Below are 17,832 nucleotides of genomic sequence, written 5' to 3' on the forward strand. Positions count from 1 at the left end.
CTTAGGATTCAGTCTCTTGTATATAAGCATTACGTTGTACATCAATAACAATAACACTTTTCTATTTCATGGTATGAGAGCAACAATTCTTGACCTAACAGATTTCGTTTTCCTGCTCACATAACCGCTTCCACTTACATATTTTTCTACTATAAATCCTTGTTCATCAACGAGCCCTAGTTTCGACAAATAGTATACAGTTTCTTCTTTGGATATGTTTCTTTCTCAATCTGTTAGGGTTGTTGTTCTAGGGTTCTTCTTTTAGTGAATCATCGACCGTGTTTATACTTTCAAATTATGATCTTTGCTTGCTTGAAGTTTGCAGACTCCAATATAATCGCCATGGCTAAGAGTTCCTTCAAGCTTTCTAGTCCGCTTGGTTAGTCTTTCATATCTTCTTTTCTTCTTTTAGCTGCATATTCTTAGCTGACTCCCTCTTTTAATTACAGAACAAAAGTTTTTTTAGTTTTTGATTCTGATCATAAGTCTTGGCAAAACTTGCTTCGTGTTTTTGATTCTAATCTTGCTTCTTATAAATGCAAAATTAGAATGGCATGACTGGTTTCCCAGCTACCACTCGCAAATGCAGCTTTTACGGTTGGTACCGGTTGTGGACGTTTTGCAGCAAAAATCGTTCTAAACCGTTTCAAATCGTTTTAAACCTGTGAAATTTAAAAGTTGGTTCTAGCTATGTTTACTTGTGGGAGGGCAAAATTTTTTTAAAAAAATAATAGTATAATTTTATTAATATAATTTGATATTTATTCTAATAATATAATTTTTAATATATTTATAATTATATAAAATATAAATATTATTAATTTATTATTAAACCACATAACTCTGGTTACACCCGTCAGTCAGGCCCTAAAGCAAGCCTAAATAGTCTCTTAACCCTTTTAGATTACATAATCTTTACCAAATGGTAGCTTTGTTCTTATGTTTGTTTGATGCTTTGCTTTGTGACTATAATCCTTTTTTTGTTTGTTGCGCAGAAGCAAGGATGGGTGAAGCTACTCGAATGAGAGAGAAGTATCCTGACCGAATCCCTGTACGCATTATTTTTTTCTTTTATCTAAATTTAGTTTATCATTAATGTGTTTTAATTTAGAAACTGAAACTTGTAGGTAATTATGGAAAAGGCTGGACAAAGTGATCTTCCTGACATTGACAAGAATAAGTAAATAAACTCATCTCTTTCATCTCACTTTGTAATGTAATTATCATGAAAATTATACTTAATCTAACATAGATATGTTCTATCACTCTTTTCTTAGGTATCTTGTCCCTGCAGACCTAACCGTTGGCCAGTTTAAATACGTTGTCTGCAAAAGAGTCAAGCCTGGAGCTGAGATATTAGTCTTTGTCAATAATACATTAATTCCTCCAAATGGTACGGGCTGTAAACTCTCAACACCATATAATATAAGATCATTTTTCACCAAACTTGGTCTCACTGGTCTCTTTGCTTTATTAACAGCTGCATTGATGTCTGCAATCTATGAAAAACACAAAGATGAAGATGGGTTACTCTACATGACTTACTGCGGAGATCGAGAACACTTTTGGTTCTTTCGATGACTTATGTACATAGATAAATCAGGAAGATAAGATGTACATTCCTTACTTCTTGTCTCTTGCTTTTTAACTCTGCTTTGATGTTTTGAATCTTTGCCTTTTATGAGTATCCCAAGCAGAGAATCTCTGCAGCACAATTTCTTTGGTAAAGCTTTACAAACCCAAAACAATTGTATGTAATGCATTTACTAGTTACTTGCAAACCTTTACTACTAGTTATTTGGCGTATGATGAATAATCGCTTCACAAATCTGAATAATAGCCTGTCTCAGCCATCACTATAAGTCGATACATGCAAAGCAACTAAAAAAAGAAAAGAAAAAGGAATTTGCTTTCATTGAGAGTTGAACTCAAGACCTCCCGCTTACTAAACGGGTGCTCTAACCAACTGAGCTATGAAAGCTTTTGTTGACTTATAAAATTAACCGGCTTTAACATATCTACACAGAATCAACACTTGAAAACAAAAGGATAACGAACGATCTTTGTCTCCCACTCACTCTCTCTCGTAAACCCATTTCAGTTGAAGGAACAATGGCTTCTCCCGTCTCTCTTCACTACCTGATCAACACCTTCATCTCCAAACCTCAGGTTCTTTATTCTCTCTCTATGTACTCTGTTCGTGTCTTTATTCAATAATCGTCTAAGTACCTCATAATTTTCCGTCCGGACAAAAGGGTTTCTGCAGCGGAACTGTGTCAGCACCAAGACCCAGAAGCAGTTTCGTAAGAGAGAGACAAAACAGTATAGTAAAACCCATCAAAGTTGCTTCTCTCGAGACACAACCTTTCCCTCTGTTTCAGTCCCCTGCTTCTGAAGAATCCTCCTTGTCCGAGGTAAAGGATGAAACAGTATCTTAAGGTTCATATGAGTTCGAAAAGTTTGTAACTTTAGAGCTTGTTTTGACTAGCTGGAGCCAGCAGATCCTGATTTCTACAAGATTGGTTATGTTCGAAGAGTGAGAGCTTACGGAGTTGAGTTCAAGGAAGGCCCTGATGGTTTTGGTGTCTATGCTTCTAAAGATATTGAACCTCGCCGTCGTGCTAGAGTCTGTCTTCTTAGTATCCTTTAAAGTTCACAACTTTATAAGTTCTTGCATTTTTTAAATGTTTGTTCTTGTGTCAGGTGATAATGGAGATTCCTCATGAGTTGATGATAACAATCCGACAGAAGCACCCTTGGATGTTTTTCCCTGACATTGTTCCTATTGGTCATCCCATTTTCGATATCATCAACTCAACTGATCCTGAGGTAATAATAACTCTAAAAGTTGTCATCTTTGTTCTCAAAGTCTTCTCCTTGTTAACAATGTTGCATAATGTTTTGGTTACAGAAAGATTGGGATCTCAGGTTAGCGTGTCTTTTGCTATTCTCTTTTGATCGAGAAGATCATTTCTGGAGACTCTATGGAGATTTTCTGCCTGCTGCTGATGAGTGTAGCAGCTTGCTTCTAGCTACTGAGGTTTGATTGAGTCTAGCTCTAATCATTGTTGTATGCATTGGTGATATCTTACTTCTGTGTTTTTTTTTTTTTTTTGTTTTTTTTTGCTGTAGGAAGACCTTGCGGAGCTACAAGATCCTGGTCTTGTTTCAACTATTAGACAACAACAGAAACGAGTCCTTGAGTTTTGGGAAAAGAATTGGGTAAAACATATCTTAGACAATTGTGTTTATGTCTGTTTTATGTTTTGTTCATTGACAAAAAATGTATTTCAAAAAACAGCATTCAGGTGTTCCTCTCAAGATCAAAAGGCTTGCTGAAGATGCAGAAAGGTTTATATGGGCGGTTAGTATCGCGCAGACAAGATGCATTAGTATGAAAACTAGGGTCGGTGCTTTGGTTCAAGACCTGAATATGATGATTCCTTATGCTGGTAAGTGTTATTATTATTAATCAAGTGTTACAATATCAAGGTTCTAAGCGGGTTTAATCATCTTCTCTGCAGACATGCTGAACCATTCATTTGAACCGAACTGTTTCCTACATTGGCGTCCCAAAGATCGTATCCTTGAGGTTATGTCAAATGCTGGTCAGGCAATTAAGAAAGGCGAAGAGGTAAGTAAGGGACTCAAAATGTTCCAATAAGCATGTCATCCTCACTTAACTGCTTTAGCTATTGAAAGATTTTAAGTTTAATGTTTTTTTTTGCAGATGACCATTAACTACATGCCAGGCCAGAACAACAATATGCTTATGGAAAGATACGGCTTCTCAACTCCTGTGGTAATGTTTTTTTACTGTTAACACATTTGTTTCGTTTTGTAAGTTTTTTTTGTTTATGAAATGTTGTATGTCTCTGCCTGCAGAATCCATGGGATGCTGTACCATTCTCTGGAGATTCTCGTATCCATTTGAATTCCTTTTTATCGGTCTTCAACATTTTCGGTCTTCCTGAAGATTATTACCATGATAGTAAGTTTGTTACTTTAGTTTCCACTCTATTGGAGAAATGGGGAGCAATGTTAGTTACTTATTGTGTTGGACACTGTGGCAGGTGAGTTATCAGGTGATGATTCTTTTGTTGATGGAGCAGTTATAGCTGCAGCAAGAACATTACCCACTTGGTCAGACATAGATCTTCCTCCAATTCCAAGTGCTGAGAGAAAAGCGGTTAAAGAGTTGCAAGATGAATGTAAAAAGATGCTTGCGGAATATCCCACAACCTCAGAGCAAGATCAGAAACTGCTAGGTATGATATGACCATTTTAAAGATATATATATATGTATACGATGATGATGCTTTACAGCGTATAGATCAATGCTTTAGCTTTCGCTCTGCCTTGGTTTTGTGAACAGATTCAATGTTGGAAGCAAGGACGACGTTTGCAACAGCTGTTAAGTATAGAATGCACAGGAAGATGTTCATTGGAAAGATCATCAAGGCGCTTGACATCTATCAAGAACGGTTACTGTTTTGATCCGAAACTGAAAAAGATTCTCTCTTTCGGATTTAGCTCTGAGATCCGTACTTGGTCCTCAATCCATTTTGAGCTACTTAGAAACTGCACCATGGAACTGTTTTTTGTTCATTGTAAGCTTATGCATCTGTGTGAAACAGTTAGTTTAAATGTGTTATAGATTGTTTCAATTGCGATCATAAATCATAACCTTTTTCCTTTTTGGTCTCCATGTCTTCAACAATAGAACAGCCGATTACAAGAGGCTATAAACCGCAAACTTGTTTTTTTTTTTCCTGAAATTTTGCATTTTTATCTGCATTTGTATTGAATGGGCAGCTCCACGAATATTTTCTTCTTTTGCCTGCACATTTACATGTAGTTATATATCTGCTCCTAGCAATTCATATTGCTTTCTTATGCAACTTGAGCCAAGTTATAAACCTGAACTTTTTGTATTTCAATCAGGCAAATGAAAGATGTAGCCTTGACATGTGAACCGTAAAATCGTTGAAAGGTTTATGATTCGAAATTATTAGCCAGGTGCAAGTAGAACCTTGTGATTCAGATTGTCAAAGCAAAAGAGAACCAGCTCTAAGCTTTTACAGAGAAAATCAAATCAAACAAAAACAAGCACTTGAGATGACTGCCTCCAGCGGAAGATACTTATTTTCTGGAGACTTCAAAGATCACTCAAAAACTAATCTCGATCTTCATCTGCATTACAACAACAAAAAACAAAAGAAAAGATTGAAAATCCAAAGTCATGTAATTTAAAAGGTCAAAAATCTAAGTATGCACACTAAATCAACAAAGCAAACTCCAATTCCGCAAGCCCTCACCATCAATAACAATTAGAGATTTTTAAAGCAAGTCCTTGAACTTAACATATGTCTGCGTATCCGGTAATGCAATAGTATTTACTTACAAGTTGCAGCCTGATCTCATTTTAGTGCCAAAGAAAATTCTAAAGTATCTATCTTTCCACTCTTATTGAGAGAGCTTGGCAATACAAAACATTATGTTACTCAAATTATCTAACTTACAAAACAGAGCTAGCCTACGTGACTTAACTTTTGAAAAGCTTAAACCTTTGAGCTTAACAAAGAAGAATCAAACCATAAAGCCGAAATGATTCAGCCTAATGTTCATGTGTTTTGGGTTACAAGTTACAACCCTCCGATTATACTAATAGATCCATTGCCAAACACAATAGACCAAACAAGTAAAAACCCACAAAGACAGAGACATACCAAAGTAACGGCGCTCATTGGCAGCTCTGGCTTTATCGAGCATGACCTCGAGATCTTCCTTAAGCTTAACATCCCATTTCACGAGCTGGTTCGCGAACACAGCACCAAGTCCCATACCCACCACATGCTCCCACGGATCTAATCACATTTCAAACATCCCATTTTCAATAAAAACATAATCCAATCGGAATCGAAATCGAAATTTGGATTTGGAATCGTTGACTTACGGCGCATGTAAGGGAGCTTGCGGAGAGCGTTGGAGTACATCTGGGTACCGAGACCCAGCAAAGCTCCCACCATCGTCGCACTCAGAGGCATCCTTTCTTCTTCTTCTTCTTCTTCTGAAATTTGTTGATTTGTGATATTTTTTTTTTCTGACTTGGTGTGTGTGTGTGATGTCTTTATCTGACTTGGTGTTCATAAAGGCTACTTTTGTGTTCAAAATGGGCTTCATCCGCCATGGTTGGTCCTTATCTGCATCTGTGAAGATTGAAGCCCAAGGGCCTTAAACTTAAAAGAATATGTATATATATGTATGTGATTTTTTTTTTGAAATCTGCATCAAAGTTTTAAAACCATCTCAAACTACTCTGAAATAGAGTAGAGTTTCTCTCTAATTATTTACTCTATATTTAACCCTAAAAATGAATATTTTTAAATATATTCTTTTTTGTTTTTATGACTAATACTTTTTATTTACAAAATTTACAAACTGATTCTTTATATTTTATTTTTCACAAATTTCTTATAAATTATATATTTATATCAAACATTTATTATCTTAAAAATTACATTACATTATATTAAAACATAATATATTTAACTTAAACATCACCATTAGTATATATTTTCCACAAATGATCAATTAACGAATTTCGAAGCGCAAAATGAGTTTTTTTATCTCTGATTTTTCTAAATCAACCAAATGAGTAGGAAGACCATATGTTAACATCCGAAATGCGATCGTTACTTTTTTCAAAGGTGATAATCCAACCATGCCCGCTGCATCTCTTTATTTTTGTGAAGTAGTTGTTATAACTTTCAACGGCTTCGATTATACAAAGGAATAGAGGACGCGACATACGATATTGATACCACTCAAATTACCCTAAGGAGTGATTTATACTCTCTCAAATAAGAGATCGAGTTGTAGTACTTAGGGATCGAATTCACAGGGAGCTAGGGAACCTAAGGATTCTAATATGATTTGTTAAGCAAAGATGTTTTAAGAGTTTTAAAAGTAAATTGCAGTTTTATATTGAACAAGTGTTTGTTCAATAGCAGGTTTTTGAGGTTTTGGTGCTTAAAAAGGAAATAGCTAGACTTAGGGTTTTTATTCAAGAAAGTTGGAATTATAATCCTATAGATGCCTAATGAGTTGCATGCATGATAATGTAAAGCTCAACTATTTGACCAACAAGTCTTTCGGCTCTTGCGGGCATTGACTTGTTGTCTATTAACTAGATCTATGATCTCAACTCTCGTTATATTGATCAATAGAAAGTGTCGATCGATATTCCAATGGGAGTATCAATCGATACACCTTTTGCACTGTCGATCGATTATTCAAGTGTGATATCGATCGACGCGCTCTAGTCAAGCTTTATGCGCATGTTGAATGAATGCTTACTAAGCTCACTAGATCAGCTCTCGCCTTGCTCATAACAAGAAACATAGCTCTATTGGAATGTTTTCAGGATGAGAATTAAGCTATTGCTTTTATCAATCAATCCAAGGGCAGATTCTAGGTAGCTAATCTAGACACATGCATTAATGAACAATCCTAAAGATAATTATCACAACTCAGCAATCTATAGTTGGGGCTAATCCCTTCTAACCTATTTAAACCCTAAAATCTAACAAGAAAACTACTCAGACATAGCTAAGCAATTCATAGCAGCAGTTAAGTATAAAAACTTCATAGAATAATAATATAGATATCAATGGAGTTCCAATCACAAATTATAACTTTGGATCTTCTCTCCTATTTATCAATAAAACAATGAAATACAAAGAAAGCACATTTTGCCTCTAACATGGCGGCAAAGCTTATATAATTAGGGTAAAAACTCGTCAGGGGCAATCTTGTAAAATAATTAAACCTTGGGCTTCAAGTTGGCTGTGACCAAACGGGCTTCCTGCGCGCTTCGTTGTCGATCGACACCATGTCTTGTGTATCGATCGATTCTAGCTCTCCAATATCGAGTGATAGTCGATCTCGATGGTCATCTCGGGTGCTTGCTCCAAATATCTCTAAAATGCTCCAAAGTCATCACTTATCTCCAAAACATTCCTGATCTTATAAATATAATAAATAGACTCTATAATAATATAATTATTAGTAAAAAACACCTATAAACTATGGATGAAAATGGGTCAAATCCATAGTCTATCAACTCCTCCAGACTTACCATTTTGCTTGTCCTCAAGCAAAACAAACAGGCAGTTCTCTGAAAGAGGTTTTAAAAACAGCAGTGACTCATATGATTTAAAACTTAGAATCATCACCTCTACAATATTGCAATCTACATCTAAGAAGTCCTAATCACAAAAGTACATCATACTATATCCTAGCTTAGCAACCAAATTCATCTAGCCAACAACTAAGCATAATCTTGTCTTTCATTCCCCTCTACCAACCTCATTTCTTAGCATAAAATAAAAGTGAAGGCTTTACCTTGGGAGTATCGATCACAGGATCCTAGGATTTTCAAACAAGTATCTGGACCTGCAGGTAAACATTAGTTCATATCCTCTCTCTCTCTACTAATTTTCTCTCTTGGTCAAAGTCTGCATATATGCAAGATCATTAACTAAGATTGGACAGGCTTCCATGAATCAAGCCTTAATGGTGGTTGCCACGAAGTCATGTTCACTTCTTTTTGACCTATATTCTAGGATTATTTGTGAAGAAAGCCTTAATGGTTGTAGCCACCAAGCCATGTTTTAATCCTTTACCTATGAAATTCTTATGAATCAAGCCTTAATGGTTGTAGCCATCAAATCCTGTTCGAATTCCTTCCTAATAAATCTCTAATATCATAACAATTTTTTTTTATATAATCTATATTTCGAAAATAGAGAGAGAAAGGGTGATAAATTTATATACACAATGCTTTACCTTCCAGACTTGTTTGAAGAATCCGATCCCATGTATACCAAGCCCCAAGACAAACAGTTGTGTCAGGTTTAGTGTTGGAGGTCAGCTTTGGTTCCTTCAAAACAATCTTAGCAAGAGTGGATAGTTGACAGGTGATCCACTTTATTATCTTTAGTACTATCTGCAATCAGAAAGTCTAGAATGGTGCTAAAGAGTGGTTAGATATCTAGCAAAAATCTATAAGTTCATAATCCCCTTCTTAACTCAATAATAACTTAATTTGAAAACATTTTTAATAAGACTAATAAGTAAATAAATATCAGTAAACCTTCCCCCAGACATAAACTACATTGTCCCCAGTGTAAATTCAGTCGGAGTTATGGTTAAAAATAAATCATAAGGACTCAATGTAACAAGGAGGAACGATATACCAGACCAGAATAGATGTCGACCGATGTAAGGATGTTGATGTCGGTCGACGCAGGTAAAGCAATGTCGATCGATGTCGACTTGTTAGCGTCGGTCGATACAGATGGCAATCGTCTACTCGGATCTTGTTTTTGTTTTTATTTTTATTTTTATGACCTGCAATAATTAAAAACCAACATAAATAGTAAATTAATAAAAACTTAATAAATATACCTAATAGTGGGTTGCCTCCCACTCAGCGGTTTGTTATAGTCATTTAGCTTGACTTTGGAGGTGTTTTGGCTAGTAGTGTCGAATTAGGACTTGTTGGAAAACAAGTATCCATCTCTTCTTTGCGCTTGTTGAACCATGTACCAGTGAAGTCTTTCATTGCTTCATCCCATCTGCGCCATTTATCCTTCATTGCTGCAGTTGTGTTTTCAATCTGCTGCAATCTTTCACCAAGACTCTCAAGGCTGAATTGATTTCTGGTAAGTGCGGCGTAAGTGTCAGTTGAGATCTCCTTTCCATGGTAAGGTGTGTTGGACATGTCGGATGTCGTATTTGGTACTAGCCGGCCTCGGTTTGTATCACTGTCGATCGATGTTGAATGGTTGGTGTCGATCGATTTTTTTTTGCGTCTGTCGATCGATATCGATGCTTCTGGTCGATGCGCAATTCAACTCTTAATCTCCACCAACTTCCCTTGTATAGCTTCGACCTTGGAGGTCAATGCACTGATGGTAAGATCCATTGGGAAATAGATGTCATCATATCTCCCATCAAGCCTATCCTCTGTAGTTTCCAGAGCTCTATAGATCCCTTTTACCAACTGAACTACCTCTTCTCTGGTGTGGAAATCTGGTTGAGACTTCATTGTGTGTGGGCGTGGCGGATTGGTGTCGATCGATGCGGCTAAACGGTTGTCGATCGATGCGTGATGGTGTCTGTTGATCGATGGTGACTGTCTGTTGTTGATCGATTGGGGTGTCTTCTGTCGATCGATGGAGGTCGAGCAACGTCGGTCGCGTTCTGAATTCTGGCTATGTCTTGTTTCATCTCCTCCATGCAAGTGGTTAGCCAACTTATACTATCATTCAATGGATTGTAGACACCATCAAGCTTCATCTGGAAGGCTTCTTTGTTCTTCTCATGTTCACAACAGACTCCATAGAACATCTCATTGATCTCGTCCTTGGTGTAGATCTCTGGTACCAACTTCGTCTGTGTGAATGAGCTAGCATGTTCAGGAAGACATATGTAGGCTGGTTCATCTCTTGAAGTTCTTTCCAGAAGTCTTCTGATATCCTTGGTGTGAACAGGAATGGTGTGTCCATCTAGATCTCTGGCAAATTCTCGATCATTTTTGTAGACTCCATACTCATCTTTCTCTTCCCAGTAGAATTTCTTGTTACCATAAAGGTCAAAAGCTCTTTTGCCGAATTTTGGCTGTCTAGCGACCGTTGGGACGTCTATGTTGATCGATGGATGGGTTGTATGGCGAGATCGTTGTTTGAAGCTGGTTTCTATGCCACTAGCTGTGTCATAGAACTCCTTTGTAGTCTTCTGTTCTCGGTTGTTGCGTTGATGCATGAACAGATTGTCTGCTCCATTGGTTGTTTGAAGGATATCTGCGATATTTTCTTGAGATACGTGTAGTGTGCGGCCATCTATGGCTTTTGCGTAGCCATTAGGGTCTCTGAAAATACCAAATTCGTTTGGAGTTAGGATCGATGAGTGTTAGACACAACTGGTTGGTTTGCAAGTTGCATACTGCTCCCACTGTTGACAAGAAGGCTCTCCCAAGTAGTAGAGAAGAGCTCCAGTTTAATTTGATATCCAAGATATGGAAATCAACTGGAACTAGGCATTGCCAATCTGCACCTCTAGGTCTCTCACAATTCCTCCTGAGTTCTTCTGGGAACAATCCACAAAAGTGAACAATTCCTGCGAAGGCTCCACCTGCAGACTTAGATGGTCTGCCATAACTCTAGGTAGGATGCTGTCTGATGCTTCTGTGTCGCACATGGCATGTGGGAATTCAATACCCTGCACTGTGCATGGTATTGCAAATTGCCCAGGATCATTCTTCTTCTTCAATGTAATCCTTCTCCTCATCTTTTCTCTAGCTTCACAGAACATTCTTCTAATGTCTTCTTCTTTCTCTCTGGTTTCTCTGAAGAACATCCACAATTTGTGGCTGTAATAAGCTTCTTCGAATGGCTTATGTAGAGGAATCTTGAAGACTCTCTTTTGGAAATTTTCCTTTTCCTTTTCATTAGCCCTCCTATTCAAATGTTTTGCCACTTTTTCCTTTCTTCTCCTTAGGGTTCTTCCAGTAGAAACCCTATCATCTTCCATGGGATCATCTCCAACATCTGAAGGTGTCCTGACAGGCTCCGGTGGTTGTTCTGAAGGTTTAGGTTTTGGCCTGAGTGCGTTAAGTCGTGCTACATCTATCATCGGCATCTGCACTCGGTAGGTAATAGGTGCACGTCGTTCGATAGGCGGTGATGGTTGTCGATCGATATTAGCTTCTGAGTGTCGATCGACGTTGCTGTTGGCATGTCGATCGATTCGGACATTGTCAGGGTTGGGCGGATGTGGGTGTTTTGCTGCGAACTCCTCGTGATTTAAAATCTACACAGCATTGCAAGTCACGGTTGACTCTGTAGGCATTGTCGATCGATGCTCTAGTACTCCTGTCGATCGATTTGAGTTGGTGTATGTCGATCGATGCTCGGTGTCTGGTGTCGATCGACACCAATGTGACCCACCGAAACTCATCAAACGTTCTACCTCGAAATCGTGTTCTTGCAGTTTCTCTTCCTTCACCACTTGCCAAAAGTCATCCTCAATAATGGCATTCACGTGGTGCTTCATCACATCATCCCCCACTCCTCTTGTTGAAGCTTCCTGCCTCATAATAGCATCTCCTGTCTGCACAACCTGTATCTCCATCTTCTTCACATGAGAGCTCAAAGTCTCAAACTTTATGTTCAGATTAGTGTAGACATAATCTATCTTCCCATTGAAGTCCACAGTCATTCGCTGATGTGCCTAAAGAACCCTATCGAGCATCTCTTCAATCTTGCTCTCTTGAGTAGACGGCGGTGGCTTCTGGTAGTAGGAACTTCCAAAATTCATGTTGTTGTTGTAGCTATGGTTGTAGGGTTTCTGGTACTGTGAATTTTGGCTGAAGTTACTCCTATTTCCATAGGAGTTTCTGTTTCCACCATGGATTCTGGTTTCCTTGGAATCCAGCTCCACCAATGTAGTTTACTTCTTCTTCCTCTGCTCTACCCTCTACAGCTTCTGCATCTTCAACAAAGCTGACCTGCTTCTTGAGAAGCTTGTGAACACTGTCCAGTTTTGCCTTCACCTCATCCATCTGATCATTCCCAAGGATGGTGGTAGATCTCTTCCTCTCAAAATCAGTGTTCTTAGTGTTGTTGCTGGATGCTAGGTTTTCAATCACCTTGACTGTCTCCTCTGGATTCCAGGTGTTGAAGTTTCCATTGCTGGAAGCATCAAGAGCCATCTGGTACTGCACCGCGATGCCTCTATAGAAAGTACCGAGTAGCTGTACTTCATTGAATCCGTGGTATGGACAGTCTCTCTGGTAGGACTTGAATATGATCCAAGAGCCTATGAATGATTCTGCAGGCTCCTGAGTGAATGTAGCAATCTTGCTCCTCAAGTCCTCATCACGCGCCTCATCAAAGAAATTGCATAAGAATGCATTCTTGATGTCGCTCCAGGATTTAAGTGATCCTGGTTGTAACTGCTTGAGCCAGTGTAGAGCCTCTCCAGCAAGTGAATATCTGAAAAGCTTGCATTATAGGTAGTCCTCAGAGACTCCCTCGACTCTAATAGCAGAAATCAGATCCTCGAACCTCTCCAGATAGTCAATATGATGCTCGTGGGATAGTTCATAGTAGGGTAACTGTCCCACAAGTGTGTAGCACTGCGCTTTCAACTCAAAATCCCTCTCAATGGTGGGAGGAAGGATGGCTGATCTGTTGGTGTAGTAGCGATCTGGACGGTTGTAGTCAGCCAACGTCCTGGGTTGAGCAGCCCCATCTACAGGTAAGGTAGTACCTGTAGTAGTAGCATCATGCTCGGGGATTGCAGCCCCCTGAGCATTTATTCTCTGACATGTTAATATACGCAGATGACCCTCCTGGTCATGCAAGTCTCCATTGTTGTCCCGAACAAGTATCAAAGGCGCAACCATGTCTCGCGGTTCAGTATCGATCGATGTCCGAGATGGAATGTCGATCGATTTCGGGTGAAGGGAATCGTTCGACGGAAGGTTTGTGTTGTCGACCGACAGGGTGAGCGAGAATCGGTCGACGGGACTGGTGTCTGGGTCGACGGTGGTTGAGCGGAATCGAGCGACACGGAAGTGTTGTTGTCGGTCGATAGGGAGTGCGTTTCCTTACGGATCGTGCGTTCCAAACTTGCAGGATCTGGTGAGAATATCAATTGAGATTCCTTGTTGCTTCTGGTACTGCTGGGCATGTACCCTGAAAATCCAAGAAAAAAATTTCTGTCAGAATACTTAACAAAAATTAGAAATATGCAATCAAAGCTCCTCGGCAATGGCGCCAAATTTGATACCACTCAAATTACCCTAAGGAGTTATTTATACTCTCTCAAATAAGAGGTCGAGTTGTAGTACTTAGGGATCAAATTCACAGGGAGCTAGGGAACCTAAGGATTCTAATATGATTTGTTAAGCAAAGATGTTTTAAGAGTTTTAAAAGTAAATTGCAGTTTTATATTGAACAAGTGTTTGTTCAATAGCAGGTTTTTGGGGTTTTGGTGCTTAAAAAGGAAATAGCTAGACTTAGGATTTTTATTCAGGAAAGTTGGAATTATAATCCTATAGATGCTTAATGAGTTGCATGCATGATAATGTAAAGCTCAACTATTTGATCAACAAGTCTTTCGGCTCTTTCGGACATTGACTTGTTCTCTATTAACTAGATCTATGATCTCAACTCTCGTTATATTTATCTATAGAAAGTGTCGATCGATATTCCAATGGGCGTATCGATCGATACACCTTTTGCACCGTCGATCGATTATTCAAGTGTGATATCGATCGATGCGCTCTAGTTAAGCTTTATGCGCAGGTTGAATGAATGCTTACTAAGCTCACTTGATCAGCTCTCGTCTTGCTCATAGCGATAAATATTGCTCTATTAGAATGTTTTCAGGATGAGAATTAAGCTATTATTTTTATCAATCAATCCAAGGGCAGGATCTAGGTAGCTAATCTAGACACATGCATTAATGAACAATCCTAAAGATGATTATCACAACTCAGCAATCTAAAGTTGGGGCTCATCCCTCCTAACCTATTTAAACCCTAAAATCTAACAAGAGAACTACCCAGACATTGGTAAGCAATTCATAGCAGCAGTTAAGTATAAAAACTTCATTGAATAATAATATAGATATCAATGAAGTTCAATCACAAATTATAACTTTGGATATTCTCTCCTATCTATCAATAAAACAATGAAACACAAAAAAAAACACACTTTGCCTCTAACATGGCGGCTAAGTTTATATAATTAGGGTAAAAACTCGTAAGGGGTAATCTTGTAAAATAGTAAAATCTTGGGCTTCAAGTTGGTTGTGACCAAACTGGCTTCCTGCGCGCATCACTGTCGATCGACACCATGTCTTGTGTATCGATCGATTCTAGCTCTCCAATATCGAGCGATAGTCAATCTCGATGGTCTTCTCGGGTGCTTGCTCCAAATATCTCCAAAATGCTCCAAAATCATCACTTATCTCCGAAACATTCCTGATCTTATAAATATAATAAATAGACTCTATAATAATATAATTATTAGTAAAAAACACCTATAAACTATGGATGAAAATGGGTCAGCTCCATAGTCTATCAGATATCTCCTACGAAACATAATATCATTGTACACCGGCGTTTCCGAAAAGTAATCGTTGAACAATCTATATCTTGGTGATCAAATAATATCGGTTATCAATACCTTAAAAGAACGAAATACTGAATTTTTGGAACAACTAAAGAAGACAAGAGGACAACGAGAATACCACTTGGAAATTCAAAAGAAGAATTATGCTTTGAATGAGCCAGAGTAAGAAAATAAATTTTTATTTTGTGACTTGAATTCAGTGCAAGATCCAGAAGTTTGTGCATATTTTCAAGAGGAACGAACACGAATTTTACAAAAAAAAGACGTGGTCAACAAAATGAATAAGAAGCTACTCTTTCATCCACCTCATTTGGACAATACTTTAACAATCTTAGTGGATCTGGATGCAATTTACAAGAAAATTAAATCACAATTATCTATGATTTTAATTTTATGTTATGTTGCTTATTTCTAATTTTAGTATTTGTTTTCTTTGGCTAATTTTATAAAATTATTTTTAATTTTAATGCTTATTTTCTTTGGCTAATAACAATAAGTTTCAAACGTTTGTATATTGTCTTGAAGCGAATTATGGGAATTATGTGATGTTTGCGTAATTAAATTACATAAATAGTTACAAAATGAAAAGATTAAAAAATAATAAAACTAAAGTATAAATAAAAAAGTTTTACTCTATAATAGAGTAAGAAATAGATTTACTCCAAATATAGAGTAAAAAATAGAGTTACACTATTTTAAAGTGAGATATAGAGTGAGGTTGGAGAAAATTTTATTCTATAACAGAGTTATAGAAAATAGAGTGGGGTTGGATAAAATTTTCCTTTATAAATAAAATAGTTTTAATACCTAACCTAAGTAATAATTTTAATAAAAAACATAAATATTTTGAACTGAAAACCCAACAAAGTGTCGTCACAAAAGAGTTTTTCTAATCTTATGTGGTCAGAAGCTTTCGTTTGGCAACTGAAACGTTGGAGAGAAGCCAAGCAAATGGTCACGCTGGCGAAACGGACAGGTGGTTACTGGAACCATCGCCTTGCCTACCCTCCCACAGACAGATGTTGTACCCTGTAGCTATAGGCATAGCTGTCAAATCGGTGAGCTGACCATTCTTTGTCCATGTCCAAATATAAATGGATCTATTTTGGTGACACCCATTTGTCCATACGGATTATAAATAGACAAAAATCACAAGACCAAGAGGTAATGAGCGTTCATGGATTTGAACTATGTGGATGCGGTCGATCCAATGGTCACAAAAAGTTAAGATTTCTAAAATTTAATATCGAATTTTCCGACAAAACCATAAAATCAAGTGTTCTTGCTAAAATCGCAAAATCGAATTTTTCTACCAAAACCGCAAAATCGAATTTTTCCACCAAAACCGCAAAATCGAATTTTTCTACCAAAACCGCAAAATAGAGTTTTCCCACCAATACTGTAAAATCGAGTTTCCCGCCAAAACTGAAAAATCGAGTTTTCCCGCCAAAATCGGAAAATCGAGTTTTCCGCCAAAACCAGAAAATTCAGTTTTCCCGCCAAAACTGCAAAATCGAGTTTTCCCGCCAAAACCGGAAAATCGAGTTTTCCCACAAAAACCGTAAAATTGAGTTTTCCCGCCAAAACCGAAAAATTGAGTTTTCCCGCCAAAACCGAAAAATCGAGTTTTCCCGCCGAAACCGAAAAATCGAATTTTCCCGCCAAAACCAGAAAATCGAGTTTTCCCGCCAAAACCGGAAAATCGAATTTTCCCGCCAAACCGCAAAATCAAGTTTTCCCGCCAAAACCGTGAAATCGAGTTTCTCGCCAAAACCGGAAAATCGTGTTTCTTTGCAAGATTGGAAAATCGAGTTTTCTTGCCAAACCCGCAAAATCGAGTTTTTTAGTCAAAACCAAGTTTTTCCAACAAAACTGCAAAATCGATTTTTTTCACCGAAACCACAAAATCGAATTTTCCGCCAAAACCGTACAATTTGTAGGCTTATAGATTAAAATTAAAAAAAAAATCTTATATGGTCCGTTATGGACTTCATGGCAGCTCATGTAAAAATGGGTGCTAATGAGTCTAGTCTTTAATGAACATTGTTCCTAATGAACATGGTCACTCTCTTTGTCCACAAACAAACAATGAATGGAAAAATGGATATGAGTTAATGGACGTGAGATAGTCCAGTTTGCAGCTCTAGGTGTAGCTGAACATATATTTTAAAAAACTATGGTAAAAAAAGCCGTCGCAATGCCTTCTTTTTGTAGAGTTTTGTATTTCATATTCTTGATTCGGTAGAAACGTCAGCCTGCAAAATGGCCAACTAAATTAACTTCCCCGGTTTAAGCAAAAAAATATAAAACTAGACAAGTAATGGAAAACTAAAAATATAGGGAAAATTGTTTTTTTAGGCCAAAAAATGATAAATATGTTCTATTAGACCAATCTCATATATGTTATGTCCTATTAGTCTAAATATTTTCAAAATAGCAATACTGTCCTTAATTTCAATTAAAAATTACAATTAATAAAACAATTGTTAAATATTAAAATATAATTTTTAACTAAAATAATTATAAAAATATTAAAAATCCCGCCCAAAAAACCTAAAGTTCGAAGTTTCTTTTTTCTCAAAGGGATCGATATATCCCGTAAGAAACCGTTCGATCTGAACCG

At 37.5% G+C, this 17,832-nt stretch overlaps 2 protein-coding genes, 1 non-coding gene and 1 pseudogene across 3 annotated transcripts; 2 read left to right on the forward strand and 2 right to left on the reverse strand.

Moving 5' to 3' along the window:
* Positions 1–92: 92 nt before the first annotated feature.
* On the forward strand, positions 93–1,798 carry LOC106384697 (annotated as a pseudogene).
* Positions 1,799–1,907: 109 nt separating this feature from the next.
* TRNAT-AGU lies at positions 1,908–1,981 on the reverse strand. Its single transcript has one exon. It is a non-coding gene; the product is annotated as a tRNA-Thr (tRNA).
* Positions 1,982–1,999: 18 nt separating this feature from the next.
* On the forward strand, positions 2,000–4,697 carry LOC125583872 (protein PLASTID TRANSCRIPTIONALLY ACTIVE 14). The gene is made up of 12 exons (XM_048751402.1): positions 2,000–2,169; positions 2,256–2,414; positions 2,489–2,626; positions 2,704–2,829; positions 2,912–3,040; positions 3,133–3,222; positions 3,302–3,452; positions 3,525–3,634; positions 3,731–3,802; positions 3,886–3,991; positions 4,074–4,268; positions 4,376–4,697. Exons 1-12 carry the CDS (start codon positions 2,113–2,115, stop codon positions 4,495–4,497), a joined length of 1,455 nt encoding a protein of 484 aa, XP_048607359.1. The 5' UTR covers positions 2,000–2,112; the 3' UTR covers positions 4,498–4,697.
* Positions 4,698–4,983: 286 nt separating this feature from the next.
* On the reverse strand, positions 4,984–6,130 carry BNAC03G63730D. The gene is made up of 3 exons (XM_013830218.3): positions 5,957–6,130; positions 5,730–5,867; positions 4,984–5,193 (listed from the first exon to the last, which is right to left on the reverse strand). Exons 1-3 carry the CDS (start codon positions 6,045–6,047, stop codon positions 5,177–5,179), a joined length of 246 nt encoding a protein of 81 aa, XP_013685672.1. The 5' UTR covers positions 6,048–6,130; the 3' UTR covers positions 4,984–5,176.
* Between the last annotated feature and the right edge of the window lie 11,702 nt (positions 6,131–17,832).

The sequence above is a fragment of the Brassica napus genome, chromosome C3, assembly GCF_020379485.1.
Source record: "Brassica napus cultivar Da-Ae chromosome C3, Da-Ae, whole genome shotgun sequence".
In the NCBI taxonomy this organism is placed as follows: Eukaryota; Viridiplantae; Streptophyta; class Magnoliopsida; order Brassicales; family Brassicaceae; genus Brassica; species Brassica napus.

Coding starts and splice junctions, on each gene's coding strand:
- LOC125583872 (XM_048751402.1), top strand. CDS start 2,113: ATGGCTTCTCCCGTCTCTCTTCACTACCTGATCAACACCTTCATCTCC. Junction 2,170..2,255: donor CCTTCATCTCCAAACCTCAG/GTTCTTTATTCT, acceptor TCCGGACAAAAG/GGTTTCTGCAGCGGAACTGT. Junction 3,635..3,730: donor CAATTAAGAAAGGCGAAGAG/GTAAGTAAGGGA, acceptor TTTTTTTTGCAG/ATGACCATTAACTACATGCC.
- BNAC03G63730D (XM_013830218.3), bottom strand. CDS start 6,047: ATGCCTCTGAGTGCGACGATGGTGGGAGCTTTGCTGGGTCTCGGTACC. Junction 5,868..5,956: donor CAAGCTCCCTTACATGCGCC/GTAAGTCAACGA, acceptor AAATGTGATTAG/ATCCGTGGGAGCATGTGGTG.